The sequence below is a fragment of the Hippoglossus hippoglossus genome, chromosome 8, assembly GCF_009819705.1.
Source record: "Hippoglossus hippoglossus isolate fHipHip1 chromosome 8, fHipHip1.pri, whole genome shotgun sequence".
Classification (NCBI taxonomy): Eukaryota; Metazoa; Chordata; class Actinopteri; order Pleuronectiformes; family Pleuronectidae; genus Hippoglossus; species Hippoglossus hippoglossus.
In genome coordinates this window covers 8,837,611-8,854,354 of record NC_047158.1, presented here as the reverse complement: position 1 = coordinate 8,854,354, position 16,744 = coordinate 8,837,611, and the positions used below count along the sequence as shown (strand labels likewise).

Below are 16,744 nucleotides of genomic sequence, written 5' to 3'. Positions count from 1 at the left end.
TATTTTGGCCACATTTGCTATTTTACAAGTGGACCACTTCAGGCTCACTTTCATTTTGGCAAAGCCTTCTTGGGGCCCACATGCATACGCTGTCTAGGTAGGACATTTGAAGATTGAATTCGATTTTTTGCTTTTGTTGTGGTGTTGCTATTTTACATAATTACATAATGTGAATACTGAAACAGAATATGTCCGAATTTTATTCTTTTCCCCCACCCCCGATTGAAATCACTTTAATTTCCCAACAATTCCATGTCAGAGAAGTGGTCCAAATCGAAAAAAAAAAACGTTTCCTGGAAGCGCCTGAAGGCACCACAGGTTTCTTCACCAGCTCCCTCACACACACCACTGAGGGAGACAACAGGGCATTTACCCGCCGATGCTGATTGGCTGACGTTATTCTTTATCTCCTCGGCAGCCAATGGTAGAATGAGTTGATCTTGCACACTCACCAGTGCGGTGAGGTGGACTATGTGACATGTAGGGTCCATGGTTCCCTCACCTGATCTTGGCCTATTTTTGGCTCTGAGAGTTCAGTGCAGAATGAAAGCACTTGACTGTGTTATTATTTTATTGTTGGAAATAGAAATTCCCTAAAGAATTAAAGTTTAAGAAGCAGAACTTTGTGCTTCTTTTCAGAAACTCAGAAGATTACTTGTTGCAGATTGTGGTTGTGTCTGCCTAACGAGACGCTTACTTTTTATGGGACCTGTCTCAAAATACAAATATTTTTGCGCAAGCGTTTTCAGAATCATGAAATGCAGAGGACTGATAACGTGTTGTCAGAATAGGATGGTTGGTGCCTTGACCTGTTGGGTGGGGGGGTGGGGGGGGACAAGGGACCGAGGGGAGGTGGGTGGACAAGAGGGGAGAGAGAGAGAGAGAGAGAGAGAGAGAGAGAGAGACCAGAAACAGTTGTGTAACCATCATACTTAAGGTTTTACAGACTGGTTGTCTCCATTTACAACGTCTCGTATGTCTGTTGCACGCAATTGTGAATTATACCAAGGAGCTCATCTCCTCTTATTTATTACCTTGTCTTTCAGAGGGGCGACAGTGTCAGAGGTGGTGCGCTATGAGGCTGTTGTACAATTAATAATCATCAAACCTAGTTGGAGAGAAGTTGTGATGACTTTCCTGTATTGTACTGACACACGGCTGTGGAGTAAATATCAAAGTAAAATTTCCTTCCCTTTGTTTGGTTTATTATCTGATTAACACTGACTATAATAGAATTTTGGGGCAAAATCAGTGTAGTTGATCATTGTAAATTCAATTGGTCAGACAAAAGAGGTTTTGGGGAAATATAACATTTTCAATTTCTATTCCATATGTCAGAACAAAATCAAGAGTGTCATCAAAACAGTGGTTGGTTTGAATGTTGAAAAAAACACAGCTGTCATTAGCAGCGTCTACGTGACTGTTAAAATCCCCTACTATAATATTTTATGATTACGAAGAACTAATTCAGATACAAATTCTAAGTAAGAGGCAGGTGGACAAGATAAGAACTATTTTTCCTGATTTCCTGCTTATGATACTGAGCCTTTCAAATGAGCTATAACTTCCTTTAGGTCAGGGGTTGATTAATAAGTCAGATTTGAAGATTGCTGGGACCTCTGCTTTGAGGAATAATATTAATATGGGTAGTGTACATTTCATAATGTTCGATGCAAAGTATTTAGTAAGATGCTAACCTAACAACATTTATAAGCATGATAAAATAAGAAAAACAGATTCCGGGTCAAGAGCAAGTTAAAATGTGTAAATGTAAAAGGGTTGACCGAAGAGATGTTAGCTGAACACTGGCTCACAGGCAGCTCTCTGGGTAGTTGTCATTTATACTGTACCAGACTCTTGCGCAAAGCTAAAGGGAAACAGTCAAATGATGCAATCCAGTCTGAGGTTCAATGTAAAAATACAGTATCTGGTGTGGTGTGTGCCATACTTCACCACAAAGCCCAACAGCAAACAGTGCATGTGGTGAGCGCCCTCTGGTGGTTTATAGTCAAATGCCACATCTACAGGCCATGAGAAAACTGCCATGTGCAGATAAACCGTCCCAGACATCAGCCTGCACGCTGCATGTCATAAACGTGCACTAACAGAACTGAACACAGTGAAACTGATCGGAGCAAAGCAAGTTCTTTTTTTATTAAGTTTACAAAACAAGTGCAAAAATAGTGATTCATAAGAGCTACAGAGTAGGCTTGCCCTTCAAAAATTACCTTCACAGGGGGAGACAAGTTGAAATGCAATACACGATGCTGTTCAAAGAGGATAAACGGGATCAATGGTACAGTCTTGCGCAGTAGAAAAGATTGCAAAACATGGATTTGATTTCACAGCATTTGATAAGTGCTAAGAACAAGCTGCTGAGACAGATGCCAAACTCATCAACATACTCCCTTTTAAACTATAGACAGTGCAAAGATTTTACATGGAAGATCCTCTATAAGTTACATTCAATCTAATGCATAACAATTACTTCCTAGGCTGCGCACACATGCACACTTGCTTTAAATTATAAACTGCTTATTTGAAAACCTTCAACTAAGCCAAAGGAAACACCAGACAATTCTGTTGGAGAGGCAGAGCTACTTCTTTTGAAATGTGTTAATATGTTGCTACGGTTACCGGGATGCATGCAAAGTACCTAATAAACTTTCACATCTGAATACTGAGAAACACCAACATGTATAGAAGAGGAAATCTAAAGTTTCAGGTTACTGTGGATCTGAGTGAGGAGGCTATACTAGCTAAAACTGCAGCTAATGACATCTCAGCAAAATCGCCAGGTACTGCAACTCTGGCACCGATGTGTGAGACAAGACACTGATCACTGACAACAACAAGCCTAACCAAACTGAAGGCATCTCGGGTTGTGGTGCAAATCAACAGTAAAGGCACACAGCTCGTGGTTTTTAGGGTGGCTATACTGAATCCCTATACCCTGCACAAACACACAAAGCTCGCACAGAGTACGCCTAAGTTTTAATTCACCAGTCATCCCAGCCACACATGCTTGTGTTTTGCCATTTACAGTATAGTGCACTTCATCTTCTTTTTCTTCTCTGGTTCTTTTTTGGTGGACTCCAGCTCCTTGCGCTTGTAGGAGCTGGAGAAGCAGGCCAGGGCGCAGATGGGCTCCCTGAGGAGGAGCAGCCACCTTCCCTCACCGTAATAGGTCAGCGAGCCAAGCTCCATCTCCACGACCAGCTCCGACTTCTGGCCCTCCTGCTGTAGGGCCAGGATGTCTAGCAGATCCAGGCCCGTTTGAACCGCCTCAACGCCCTCGGCGCACCCTAGAGTGATATGGGCGCGGCTTCCCAAAGGCAGGGCGGCAGCTGCGGGGACAGAAGACTCTGCCTCCTTTTCGGCATCGTCTGGCCACAGCAGGAGCTGCTCCTCGGTGAGGGACACTCTAGCACCGACGGTGCGAGGCGTGACAAAGAGAGCGCTCAGTGCCAGCTCGAATGTGGAACCATACAAATCTTTAACAGCCTAGAGAGCAGGAGAAAAGGGAATTATCACAAGATTAACTAGATTCAATCATAAACATTAATCACACTGCTACATTGTTACTGAGAAATGTTTACATAACAGTGCAGAATGAAAATTGCCAACTAATAATTTTAATATGTGGCTTTCAGTTTTCATAAACAAACAATTTATTGACAGGTCTTACCGGCTTCTGTGCATACTCTTTGGCACCCTCAGCTTTCCCATAGTTGGAGTACTTGGTAGTGCAGTGGAGGTATCCTGTGGCTTTAAAGTACTGCTCCAGATCCACCTCTTTATCAGGTTTACCAGTGACTGTAAACACAAACACAAGTTCAGCGTCAACTTGGTTATGCAAAGATGAGAGATTTATCGGCTTGGATACAGTATTTTTCAATGATGCATTTGACTTTGTAATAAGTGGAACGACTTTAAAAAACACTCACAGTCTGTCATGTGCGTCTTGAAGGGCTCCAAGGTGTCCAGTGTTTTAAGGAAGTCCATGGATGTGCACCGAATTTTGTCCTGGATGGACGAGAGAAGAAAGAAGCCAAAGAAAAGAGGGATGGACATTTCCTCAAGTGGACCCTTCATGGCATCCAGCTGGGCCTCCTCCAGTCCTCGGCTGCTCTTCGTCATCAGCTGTGCTAGATCGGAGCTCCATGCCGTTTGCGGTTCCAAGAAGATGGCCACAAGATGATGTTCCTCGGCAATCTCCCCCATGCGGGCCAGCCGGTCCTGGCTGTGGTTGGTGTCGTCCACCACTACGAGCACAGAGGAACTTGTTCCTGCACTGCAACAGCTCACCACGGCCTCGTCCAGAGCCTTGTATCCACCTGCAGACGATTCTGGATTCTCTGGCTTTACACCGTGGTCGTCAGCACAGATGACGGAGCAGTGGCCTTTGTAGGCATCAGCTATGGCACGTGCCAAGAAGCTTTTCCCACTCCCTGGCAGTCCCCGGAGGACAATTAAGGTGCGAGAGGTGCGGAGGGCGTCTTTGGTCTGCCCTTGTTCCAGGAGGGCAAAGGACAGGGAGCCAGATGCAGGGACAGTATCTTCTTCCTTTACAAGCTCAGCATTATTCAGCTCAGACTCAACAACTTCTGCTACTAATGCTGCTGCTACTTCCTTCAGAGTATCAGACTCTGATTTTTCAGGTTCAGCTTCCTTCTTGTCCTCTGCAGATTTTTCAGCTTCAGCTTCCTTCTTGTCCTCTGCAGATTTTTCATTTCCAACTACAGCTGAATCTTCCTCCTTCAACGTTGGCTTTTCTGAGGCAACTTCTGTCACGGAAACCATCTCTACTGCCTTTTCTGTGACTGCTGGTTTGTCTTCTTGCACCTCATTTAGAGGCTCAGCCACAGCATTGTTTTCTGCTTTCCCCTCTTTGGCCATTTGTGCCCCTGCGTCCATTGCCTGCAGTTCTGCTTTGGTCTCAACTTGTTCCGGCAGGTTCTGTTCTTCAGCAGCTGGTGGTGGTGGTGCGTCTACTGGCTCCTGCAGCGCGACTGGTTCAGGTAATGTTTGCTCTTCTAGCTCAGCTTCTGGTTCAGATTTTGTCACTGGCTCTGGCACGGGGACACTCTCTGCCAGAGTTGCTTGCACAGGCACAGGCTCTGGGTCGTTCTCTGGCACAGGCTCTACGTTTTCTGGTTCTGCGTCTAAAGCTGCAACTGGGTCAGAGATCTTTCCAGATGACTCATCTGGTTCTGGTGAAGCCTCTACAACGGGCGCTGACTCCGGGTCACGTGCATCTTTGGGTGAGCTGTCACCATCTGCTTTCTGCTCGGACAGCGTCACAGGTTCTGTCACAATCAGCTCCTCTGTTGGTTTTAGGTTTACGACTTCTGTACCGTGACCATTTACTGCCAGCTGCTCTATCTCTTCGGCAGCAGCTGGTGACTTCTCAGGCTCTGTGGATTCTTCTGGTGCCTCTAGTTTTGACACAGCCTCTTTTTCCATGACAACCTCCTCTTGCTGTGGAGATGCATCCAAAACCTCACAGCTCCTTTCAGTATCCATGTCAAGTTCAGTTTCCTTTTCTACACCAACATGTACCTTAAATGAAAGAGAAACAGTTTAACCAACCCAGTGATGACAGAAGCATAACATCTTCCCAGCGACTACACTTTAAATAGCACATTATGTTTACCACCGAGTTCCGGCAATGCTCAACAAGTTAAGGCCTGAAGATTGTACGACTTCTGTGGCCATGACTTGAGGAAAGCATGACATACCTTTTATTTGGGATCCATCTAAATCCATTTCAGATATATCTCTGAAATAGATTTAGATGGATACAGTTACATTGTGGGTTTGGCAGATTGTCCCATTATTGATGATAAATGATCAGAAAACTTGACAATAGTTTCTCAGCCTGCACAATATTTAAATTTATGCCAGAAAACTAAAGAAGTGAAATCAATAAAAAAGTGTCATATTTTCCATTTAAAAAAAAAAAAAACCACAACAGCAAAACACTCCCACTTCTGACTGCATTTTGCTTTTGGATCCAGGCCCTTTCAGAGGCTCGGGCGGTAGAGTGGGTTGTCCACTGATCAGAAGGCTGGTGGTTGGATTCCCAGCTCGCACAGTCAGCATGTCAAAGTGTGCTTGGTTAGACGCTGAACCACAAATTGCCCCTGACGGCTGCGCTTTTTAAATGCAGTCCATTTACCATAATGTCTCATACACTCAACATCCACGATTTACATATATTTACAATACGAGTGGTATAGTAGGGAGGGGGGGGGTAATCTTTTTTACATAGGATATGCATGATAACTTCATAGGCCGACAACACTGTAATGTTTTGTTCAGTGGTGGTGTTGTGTCATGATGCACGTACGGTGGGTGGGGACGAAATGCTGGTGCAATCAAATTAAATATTAATTTAAATTTTGGTTTGAAGAATATGTATCCAATAGTCCAATTAGAGAGAGAGAGAGACGCATGCAAAGATGTATTGAAAGCTCGCATGGTAAAAAATGAACAGAGCCTCATCCTCCCTGCAAACACAGACAAAGGGTAGTTAGGAAAAAATGGGGCAGCGCAGAAAAGTGGGGTTAGAGCAGACTACAGCGACCTCCTCTTCCTCCTCCTCCTCCTCCGTGGGGCATGATCTCATTTTTTTTTTTTTAACCAGATCTCATTTCTATTTGTGAACAAACGGGGGATGATAGCAGATGTGTGCAATTTCATCCTGTCCCGAGCCCAAAAAGGGGAAGCAACTCAATGCAGTGACACACTCAAATGAGCACAACGTGACCGCAACACAAACCCTGCAGAGTTAAAAGGCGATGCCAACACGTCTGATCAAACTTCATCCTGTTGAAGTTTTGACTCACCATACCGGACGTGAACAACATAAAGAATAAAAGTCGCACGTGAAGCTGAAACGTGGCGAGTTCGAACGCAACAATTCCCAAAACAGCACAATGTGGCGAGGCGCGGGGGGTGGGGGGGTGACGCGCCGCACGAAAACAAGCCTGTGCAATGACAATGTGGATTAAACGAGAGCAGCCGCCATGTCCCCACCACGTTAACGGGTGACAAACGAGTCCCTTCGCACGCAACTGGAGCAACTTACTCAGACAGCTCGAGGGAAGACCGAGACAGAAACAACAATGGAGGGGTCGCAGCGGCGAGAGTGACGGTGTTTTGTTGGCGGAGGTGCCATCTTACCGGGGCTGTGGGTGTCTGTGGCGCCGCTGACCACGCGTCTCTCTCCGGGTACAATGACAAGGCAAGTCCTGGGTGCACACACGCACGCGCTCCGCTCTTTCAAGAGGACGAGACACAAGAAAAAAGAAAAAAAACCCTGCAAATCCCGGGAACGCGCAACTGGGCGTGGTCAAGGACACACCCCTGAGGAGCGGAAGGAAAGAACTGGAGAAATATTATTTTTAAAATATTTGTATTAAAGAGATAAAAATCAGTTTTTTACTGTGTTATACCGCCGCAAAGTTTTTCCAAGTTTAAAATGTATTTTTTAAAAACATTTTAAAACTTTATTTGTACAGATTTTTGAAACAGGAAATGATATGGAGATTACACATAAAAAAAGTAGTGTGCGTTCACTCATATTAAGGATGATGTCATTATTCACCTTACACTGTCTATTATCATAAAATACAATAATTCAATAATGTGCTTCATTTGTTTGATCATTTTCTTGATATTGTGTTCTGTTTGAATTCATTTTCTGTATTGATTTTCTATATATTTATTTATTCTTTTGACTTAAAACGACATTCAATCTTTTTTTTTTCTGTTACACCACTGCAAAATTTCTCCAACTTTAAAATGTTTTTGTATATGTATAAACTTTATTTGTACTGATATTTGAAACCGGACATGATAATATTGTAATATTTTTCCTTTAAATATTATATAAATGCTACAGTGTCTATTACTATATAATACAATACTAATTTTTTATTTTACATTATTTATATTTATATTTATATTTATATTTATATTTTTAGTAAACTCCTGTGGACCAAGGCAACTCCTACAGAGCGGTCAAAATTGGTAGTTCTGGAAGTCCGGCGTCAGGAAAAGGCAGCAAGATCTGCTAAGGCTGTCACTCAAGCAAGACAGGTTAAGTGGATCAATTGGGAGAACATGGAGAAAAGGAAAATCAGCTGGAAGGACCTGTGGGGAATGGAAGCAAGCAGGATAAGCTTCCTGTCCTTACCTCACCCAAAAACCTACAGCAGTGGTTGAACAAATATTCATCCACGGACAAACCCTGCGCCAGATCATAAAACAAACATCACACACTACAGAATGCTGCAGCTCTGGATCTGGAGGAAAGATTCCAAATGGGCCCCCAAGATTATAGGGACATGCACCCAGGTCTGATCAACCTGTTTAGGTCCAGCCTTAGAAGAGGGTGTCTTCAGATTAAAAGGCAGAAACACCTGATGACGCTAAGGTACTCAACTGAAGTTATATCCCTAACATCTGCTAACGTCAACTGGTAGTTGGTAACTTAAATTGTGCCCAAGACCCTCAAACGTACAAGGGATATTCACCATCTTGTCCTATATATGAAAAAAAAAGTTTTTGTCTGTACACATTTTCCTTAATTATTTTATTTGTTTGGTTGCATAAGATGTAGTTGGCTAGATAGATAGATAGATGGATAGATGGATAGATGGATAGATAGATGTATTAGATTACAATGAAATTAGAAGCAAACAAAAGGTGCACTCATATATAGCAGACAATAATTAAGAGTGCAAACTGATGTATGTGTACGCGAAAACACTCGTCCTCTTCGGACTTTTTTCTTCCACTCAGTGGTAACTGGTTACATCCTCATTGTGATAGTTGTTGTTTTGCTTCATCAAGAGCCTGGAAAGTTGAATGAGAACGGACACCGTAGTCTCTGGATTCTTTCTGGAGACCGAACTCAATCTCGTGAAATAACCAGGTCTTCTCTACACCACCGCGGAGCAGGGGCATCTTCCTTTCCCAGCTGAATTATAAACACACAGAGAAGAAATTTAGGTCAACGGTAAACAAATGTGCTATTGGCACCATTCCTCATTGCAAAGCAATGCATGTGAAAGACAGGTGTGACTATAGGTTGCATGTATATTTTTGCATATATATATTTCTCTCCACTGTATAGCCAACTCCAAGTCTTTTTGTGTACAAGTTAGTGATTCAGAAACATAATATTGTGCTTCAGAAGGGAAGTCAGCTTGAAAATTACATATAGAAAACAGTTAAGTCTGTGCAAACCCAGGACTTAGAGAAGTGATCCTGGGTGAGACACAGTATAATTACTTGGTGGCTGTATGAGTGCATGCTTCTTAAACAGTGGGTTACTGGAGGCGAAAGCATCTATTAGACTCATCTCCTGATCTTTTGGAAGAAATTATACGTCTTCATTCATTTTCAGTTTTCTGGTGTGTGAGACGGCAAGAACGAATGACTTAGATTTCAAGCATGAGTTGTGAAGAGGATATTCATATGCTGCCATGACAACTTAACTCATGCAAAGTGTGTTAAATTACTTACTGTTAATAGAGTTAACTATGTCGTCATGTGCTTTTTGGATACCCAGTCTGAACTCCTGCATCTGTGGACGCAGCTTTTGTCCTCGGTGGTAAAACACCAGCGCAAATTCAAGTTCTCCCATGTGGTACAAAGCCTCTGCCTTCTGGTACAGTCCCTAAAAAATATGATAAAGTAAATGCCAAGGCTCCTCTCATACATGAAGGGGTTTTTTTCTAGACCTGCTGTTTACCTCGCAAAATGTCTTGTCGCCTTTGAGAGAAGCTTCTGCATCTCTTAGAGCATTTTCAAATTGCCCCATGAGCAGGTAACATCTGGACCGACAAACAAGGCCGTTCTTCTCATTAGGCTTTAGAAACAGCGCCTGAACGAAGACCAAAAACAAAGTTTAATACACATTTCAAAGTTGCACTGAAATTTTCATGCAGAATATACTTGGAAAGCAGATCTATTTGAAATGCAAGTCAATTTATCTAGGTGATCAACCACAAAGAATAACAGGAAATGACAGATAGGTTGTGAACAACCTGTAGCAGCAAAAAACATCACTTGTATGGAGGCCTATTTCCACCAGTGAAAGTAAAAAGAATGATAAATCCCAAAAATTAGATTAAAAATGTTGAAATTACGAGATAGTAAATCATAATTGTGTGATGGTAACTCATTACTCATTCACAGACATTCAATCATTATTTTAAGATATTAGAGCAATATTTGAGAAAGTATGCCATTGTTTTGAGTTAGTAATTCATTATTTTGAGATGGTACGTCCTTACTTGGAGATAATAACATGAGTTGGTATGTCATTGTTCTTAGACAATTCCCCATTTTAATGTTTTACAGGATTTTTTTAACAAAGTGATGGGAATGGGCTTCCATACACACCAACCCACCTATAATGATATAAAGAAAAACCTTCCTGCAGTTATCACCATAAATTGATGGGTTTCCGCTAGGACAAAGTGTCGTGGCTGACGATAGATTAGCAGTATCTTACCGCTGTGAAGGTCTCTGCAGCCTTTTCAACCTCTCCTTTACGGTACAGCTGATTCCCTGTGGCCAATAAATCACCAAACCTTTGGCCTTCCTCAGCAGCCATCGTGTTTTCACTAATTGTTATAACAGCCGATATGTGTTGGCGCAGTGCTCCTGGAGGTACTGCAATGATTTATGTCTTTTTAGTCTTTATTGCGTTTATTCTTTGAACTGCTCTTACATTATTAGTGCCTGTCTTTGATCTTTGTGTTTTATCCATAGGGTTTTATCTGATAGCTTTGATCAGTGTAGGATGAAGCAGATCCAGTAGATGTAAACTACAGACCTGTCTCTCTTCTTCCCTTTCTTTCCAAAGCACTCAAGCAGGCTATCTTTAATCAACTCTCTTCCTATCTTCATCCGTCACTCATCAAGGTTTCACTGGGGAAAAAAGAGAATTAGTTAAGTGCCATCTACATAGCTTCAGTAGGAAAAGCCATGTGAGTAAATAACGGAGCTGTGAGTTGGTGTTCAGAGAGAAAAGGAAGGGACCCAGGACGGAACCTTGAGGAACCCCAGTAGTGAGAGATCCTCTCCAAGTTACCCAGTAAGTGTGGTCTTTGAGGTTGGATGAGAGAGTAGGAGAGTGCAGAGCCTGAGACACCCAGATCGTGAAGGGAGGAAATAAGGATCTGGTGGTTCACCGTGTCAAATGCAGCGGAAAGGTGTAGAAGGGTGACTACGGAGGAGAGAGAGGCTGCTCTAGCAGTTTGAAGTTGCTCAGTGACAGCAAGGAGGGCAGTCTCAGTTGAGAAGCCTGCCTTGAAAACAGACTGGTGAGGATCAAGAAGGTTGTTCTGGTGAAGATAGGAAGAGAGTTGATTAAAGATAGCATGCTCGAGTGCTTTGGAGAGAAAAGGAAGAAGAGAGAACGGTCTGTAGTTGTTTACTTCAGACGAGTTGAAGGTGGGTTTCTTGAGGAGTGGGTTCACTCTTGCCTCTTTAAGCAGACTGAAAGTCTGATAGTCCTTCCATGAGTATCAAACAGTAGTCATGTAGGCTACAGTATCTTTTTGACTCAGCACCTGGAAAGATAGTTGTGCTCTTATACTGCCTATCAAACAATGAAAGAAATATTAAGCATTATCATGTATAAGCATCTGACCCAACAGGTCATATGATAGCGGACATTCTATTTCTTTACAAATTGTTCTTGAAGACTCAAGAACAATTTATAAACGACAATTTATATTTAAAATACAGCTTAATAAATATGAATTAGATACAAACATAAATAAACTTTCAATATAATAATTAAAATAACAATTTTTAAATATTGGAAAACAAATCTTAAAATCAAACAAACAAAAATCGAATCCTAACAGGACCAAAGCCCCTAACAAAGATCTGCTCAACTTAATGAACATGTGACCATCCTTCCAGCTGTCCAGGAACAGCATCAGCAAAAAGCCCATGGATGAAGCCATGAAGTTGAGGTGCTGGTCACACTCTACTGGCTGGTCTGTCGAGCCTGCAACTGCGTAACAGCAGACATCTTTTCCATGCCACTGGCAGGAGGTCCGGCCAGGTCAGAAGGTGATTGGTGCCTTCTGTATTCTCCACAACATCTTTGTGGCAGCAGGTGACATCCTGGAAGAAGAGGAGGAGGAAGGTCCAGGGCCCAGATGACAGCCGCTGTGCAAAAGTTAATAAAACCCCCAATCTCCGAAATATCATAACTGAGGATCAAAGGGTGTGTGTGAGTGCACTGTGTTGTTTTTTGTTTTGAGTTTTGTGGAATGTGATGGCCAGCCATCAGTCATGTTGGCCAACAGTACTGCTGCTGATCCCCTGCTGTTAATGATCTGTGGAACATAATTACAGACATAGATAACTGAAGCAATTGCCAATTGCTGTTGCCTGTTAATGTAATTTGCTGGGGAAGTGTCAAATTTGGGGCGAACAAAAGTGCTCTGGCCTCTGCTGTAAAGAAGTCCACCTCCCGGTACATAATAACTTTATTATAACTTTTTTCCTTTAGTCGATTCACTTGGTACATATGGGACATCACGCCCTTATATGGTCCGACTGAAGACACGTTTGAAGACTGAAGACTCGTTGTTTACATTGTCTTTATTAATTCTATATATCTTTCATTCGATTTTTTGCATATGTGCTGAGGGTGTATTTTTGTATATACAGATATATACTACACATATCGATAGGTAGATAGACTAGAGTACAATGACACATCTCCGACTGTCCTCTTCTGACTTTTTTTGTCCACTGGAACCTGGATACATCTTCACCGTGATAGTTGTGTTTTTGCTTCATCAAGAGCCTACAAAGTAGAATGACAAATGTTATGTAACAAAATTTTACTTAAAGTGTGACCCTTGGGAAAGGGAAGCAGACAACAACAGAGGGGGTACCTTCTGAATAGCATTTGCGAGGAAGTCGTCTTCTTGCAGTTTGGCATGGGTCAAGGCTCTCTCGAAGCGGACGACACAGGATTCAATATTTCCGAGTTTCACTGATGTTAAAAAGTGGAGAAATAACCATTAGAGATCAGAACAATAGGTTGTTCAGTGACAACAGCTTCCAAAAGCATATAATATGACTGTTTATCACATGAAGTATTAAATCCAGATTAAGAATTACTCTCTGATTGCGCCACCAACACATTGGCATTAATGTGCCATTTGTCATCAGCGATTTCATCGGCCGCAGCAAGAGAACGGACGCCGTAGTCTCTGGCTTCTTTGTGGAGACCAAGCTCCAGGTAACACCGACCAATCTCGTGAAATAACCAGGTCTTCTCTTCACCACGGCGGAGCAGGGGGATCTTCTTTTCCCAGCTGAATAATGAACACACAGAGAAGAAAATTAAGTGAATATAAATGTCACTGATAAACAAATCTTCTATTTTCTTGTGAAAGAAAGGTGTGACTGTATTTGCACATATATTTTAAAAGAGTGGGAGAATTTTTTTATCATTTACTTACAACTCAATGGCTTTTGTGAAGTCTCCAATTTGGGCATAGACTCTGCCAATGTTGTCCAGTGCTCGGGACATTGCCTCTGGGTGGTTGCTGTGGAAGAGAATAAATAACTGAGCATTTTTTTGTTCTATACCTTCACTCATCTTGTGTCTTGTGTTTCTCCTGATTCTTACCACTTCATAGCCAACTCCAAGTCCTTTTGATGATGTTCTAAGGCGTTGTCCATATCTCCGAGCTCGATCAAGGCATTCCCAATGCAACTGTGCAGGCTGCCCAAAACCTCTTTCTTGTCGGGTACCACTTTCTCAGACCATCTCTGCACCTCCCCCATGACTTCTTTTGCCTTCTTGAGACTACCCTCCGCATTTCCAGAGGTCAACTCTGAGACAACAAACATACATTTAACATTTTCATGCCGAGGAAAAAGCCCAGCCAGAAGCCCGATTTACCTGCATCAATGTCATCCAGGCTCTTCAGCAGAAAGCGAGCAGGTTCACGGGGAGCTCCAGGACGCTGCTTGCTACATTTACTCTGCTTTTCCCGTTTCCCAGGTTTCTTCTGGTTAAAGGCTTCAGTGCAGGTGTCAAGATATTTCAGGTAGGTCCGAATGACGTCCTGCAGGTTTTCCCCACCCTTCGTCTTGCTCTTTACCAAGCCTGATTCGAACACACAGTGACAGCAAATGTAATCTTTATTTCATCTGATAGTTTCAAATTTAAGATGTAGAGACAAAACAATTATCATATTATTAGGCAATATGAATCACACACCGTCATCTTTCAGCAGGTTTTCCAGATATTTCTTGTCACTGTAAAACTCTCCGAACAGCTGCCTGGTCACCTTCTCACTCACAGGAGTCTTCTGGGTCTGGTCTTTATTCTCCTCGGTCAGGGGCTGAATAGAAGTGCTTGGCTGTGCCTTCTGAACAGGTTGGTCATTCAGAAACATAATATTGTGCTTCAGAAGGGAGGTTGTGTTGAACATTACATATAGAAAACTGTTAAAGGTCCAGTGTGTAAGATTTAGGTGAAAGGAATCTATTGGCAGAAACTGAATATAGAATAATCCTAGTGATATTTTCACTAGTGTGTTTCATCTGAATTGTACAAATTGTTGTTTTATTTATCCTAGAATGGGCTCTTTATATTTAAATACTTTAAATTAACATCTGGAGTGGGTCCTCTCTACGGAGGCAGCCATGTTTTTTACAGTAGCCCAGACTGAACAAACTAAAACACCTTTTGAGTTTTTATGACATCTGAAGGCTAGCACAGATTCTCTCACGTTTGGAAGGGTGAGGGTGAGGTGAGGGGTATTCAGCTGCAACATGCAACTTCACCACTAGATGTCACTAAATTCTACACACTGAACATTTTAAGTCTGTGCAAACCCAGGAGTTAGAGAAGTGATCCTGGGTGAGACACAGTAGAATTACTTGGTGGCTGTGTGCGTGCATGCTTCTTAGACAGTGGGTTACTGAAGATGGAAGCGACTGTAAAACACACCTCCTCATCTTTTTGAAGAAATGATGCGTCTTCATTCATTTTCAGTTTTACGGAGGTGTTGTCTGTGAGACGGCAGAGAAGACAGAAAGATTTAAATTTAAAGCATGAGTTGTGAAGAGGATATTCATATGCTGCCTTTACAACTTAACTCATACTTACTGTTAATACAGTTAACTATGTCGTCCTGTGCTTTTTGGATACCCAGTCTGAACTCCTGCATCTGTGGACGCAGCTTTTGTCCTCGGTGGTAAAACACCAGCGCAAATTCAAGTTCTCCCATGTGGTACAAAGCCTCTGCCTTCTGGTACAGTCCCTAGAATAAAGGATAAAATAAATACCAAGGCTTCTCTCATACATTAAGTTATTTTTTTCTAGACCTGCTGTTTACCTCACAAAATGTCTTGTCGTCTTTGAGAGAAGCTTCTGCATCTCTTAGAGCGTTTTCAAACTGCCCCATGTGCAGGTAACATCTGGACCGACAAACAAGGCCGTTCTTCTCATCAGGCTTTAGAGTCAGCGCCTGAACGAAGACACATATTTTCAATGCAGCATATTCTTGGAAAGCAGATCCATTTGAAAAGCAAGTCACTTTATCCGGGTGATCAACCACAAAGAATAACAGGATGTGACATATACCTCGTGAAATACTTTTGAGATTAAAAAAGTCTAAATCATGAGATAGTAAGTCATAATTGTAAGATGGTAAGTGATCACTTTTAGATATTAACAACTATTAATGGTATTTTGATATAATGTGTGTCATTATTTGTAGGTTATTATTTTGAGTTGGTAAGAAATTATTTTGAATTGGTATGTTATTATTTTCAGACAATTCCAAGAGTACCCATTTTGATGACTAATGGGATTTTAGTGGGCGGAAAATGGAATTCCATACTACCTTACCCACCTATAATAGTTGACTTCATCAAAAACATTCATGAGATGGAAAGACTCTTGCATTGCAATATAGACAAAATGTATAGTATTTGTCAGAGTGATAAGGTTGACACTGTTAAAGGTAAGTGACCTTCCTTTTCCGATAATTCCCCACATTTTGTGTAGAGCTGGTTACAAATTGAGCATTGCTGTATAGACATAACCAGATCCACAGTGTATTTGTCACTCAGATGGAGGTTTGTGGATGACATTTTGCTTGGTATTTGCTTTTGCACTGTACTGGTATTTTCTTTTTCTTTTTTGATCAAAAAACTAAAATGATTCAATAAAATACAAGAGTTAAAAAGGTTCAATTGAAAAGCGCTCTGCAGTTATAACCATAACATGGTGGTTTTCATTATGTAAACAGTTACTCACCGTTGTGAAGCTCTCTCCAGCCTTTTCCCAGTCTCCTCTGCGGCACAGCACATTCCCTAAGTCCATTAAATCACAAAACACACCCCTGGATTTTGGGCCTTTGGAGTCTCCATCCGTGTCTGACATTTTCAGTCACTTCAAACTTCAAAGTTTCAGAGCAGCACTAACACACAGTTTAACTTTAGGAGGTATGTAAAGACTTCAACCTCTCCGGTATCCTAGCAACCACCAACAAACCAGAAGCAGGGGAAACAGCGTCCTCTGCTGCCCGTTTAATGCATCACTCTATGAAACAACTTTTAAATTCTGCACCAACATTCACACACTTAAAAATATCAGTCGATTAAATATGCGTGATTTTTTTCATCAAGATCCATTCATTATTGTGTGAAATCAATGAAAATATTTCATTTT

At 41.9% G+C, this 16,744-nt stretch overlaps 3 protein-coding genes across 4 annotated transcripts; all 3 read right to left on the bottom strand.

Annotated features, from left to right (window-relative positions):
- Window positions 1-2,129: 2,129 nt before the first annotated feature.
- On the bottom strand, window positions 2,130-7,389 carry cnp (2',3'-cyclic nucleotide 3' phosphodiesterase). Of its 2 annotated transcripts, XM_034592258.1 has the most exons (5): window positions 7,189-7,389; window positions 4,727-5,562; window positions 3,948-4,690; window positions 3,689-3,816; window positions 2,277-3,504 (listed from the first exon to the last, which is right to left on the bottom strand). In XM_034592258.1, the coding sequence occupies exons 2-5, from the start codon at window positions 5,524-5,526 to the stop codon at window positions 3,040-3,042; spliced, it is 2,136 nt and encodes a 711-aa protein (XP_034448149.1). In that variant the 5' UTR covers window positions 5,527-5,562; window positions 7,189-7,389; the 3' UTR covers window positions 2,277-3,039. The 2 variants fall into 2 exon arrangements, with proteins under 2 accessions (XP_034448148.1, XP_034448149.1); XM_034592257.1 differs by having other exon boundaries at window positions 2,130-3,504; window positions 3,948-5,562; window positions 7,189-7,382.
- A 1,317-nt stretch (window positions 7,390-8,706) lies between these two features.
- On the bottom strand, window positions 8,707-10,635 carry LOC117765777 (tetratricopeptide repeat protein 25-like). Its single transcript, XM_034592267.1, has 4 exons — window positions 10,532-10,635; window positions 9,767-9,898; window positions 9,538-9,691; window positions 8,707-8,989 (listed from the first exon to the last, which is right to left on the bottom strand). The coding sequence occupies exons 1-4, from the start codon at window positions 10,631-10,633 to the stop codon at window positions 8,952-8,954; spliced, it is 426 nt and encodes a 141-aa protein (XP_034448158.1). The 5' UTR covers window positions 10,634-10,635; the 3' UTR covers window positions 8,707-8,951.
- A 1,973-nt stretch (window positions 10,636-12,608) lies between these two features.
- On the bottom strand, window positions 12,609-16,564 carry ttc25 (tetratricopeptide repeat domain 25). Its single transcript, XM_034592261.1, has 11 exons — window positions 16,331-16,564; window positions 15,405-15,536; window positions 15,176-15,329; window positions 15,017-15,078; window positions 14,282-14,432; window positions 13,961-14,167; window positions 13,685-13,892; window positions 13,515-13,601; window positions 13,171-13,367; window positions 12,942-13,042; window positions 12,609-12,850 (listed from the first exon to the last, which is right to left on the bottom strand). The coding sequence occupies exons 1-11, from the start codon at window positions 16,454-16,456 to the stop codon at window positions 12,815-12,817; spliced, it is 1,461 nt and encodes a 486-aa protein (XP_034448152.1). The 5' UTR covers window positions 16,457-16,564; the 3' UTR covers window positions 12,609-12,814.
- Between the last annotated feature and the right edge of the window lie 180 nt (window positions 16,565-16,744).

Bases quoted from the DNA above. Each gene is read 5' to 3' on its own strand.
- cnp (XM_034592257.1), bottom strand. From the start codon at position 5,526: ATGGATACTGAAAGGAGCTGTGAGGTTTTGGATGCATCTCCACAGCAA. The intron at 3,817-3,947 runs GTGAGTGTTTTT...TTGTGTTTACAG, and splicing joins CAAGACGCACATGACAGACT to TCACTGGTAAACCTGATAAA. The intron at 3,505-3,688 runs GTAAGACCTGTC...CCTGCTCTCTAG, and splicing joins AAGAGTATGCACAGAAGCCG to GCTGTTAAAGATTTGTATGG.
- LOC117765777 (XM_034592267.1), bottom strand. From the start codon at position 10,633: ATGGCTGCTGAGGAAGGCCAAAGGTTTGGTGATTTATTGGCCACAGGG. The intron at 9,692-9,766 runs GTAAACAGCAGG...CATATTTTTTAG, and splicing joins GCGACAAGACATTTTGCGAG to GGACTGTACCAGAAGGCAGA. The intron at 8,990-9,537 runs GTAAGTAATTTA...TTTATAATTCAG, and splicing joins CATAGTTAACTCTATTAACA to CTGGGAAAGGAAGATGCCCC.
- ttc25 (XM_034592261.1), bottom strand. From the start codon at position 16,456: ATGTCAGACACGGATGGAGACTCCAAAGGCCCAAAATCCAGGGGTGTG. The intron at 14,168-14,281 runs GTGTGTGATTCA...TGTTCGAATCAG, and splicing joins AAACCTGCTGAAAGATGACG to GCTTGGTAAAGAGCAAGACG. The intron at 13,602-13,684 runs GTAAGAATCAGG...TCTCTTCCACAG, and splicing joins TTGGAGTTGGCTATGAAGTG to CAACCACCCAGAGGCAATGT.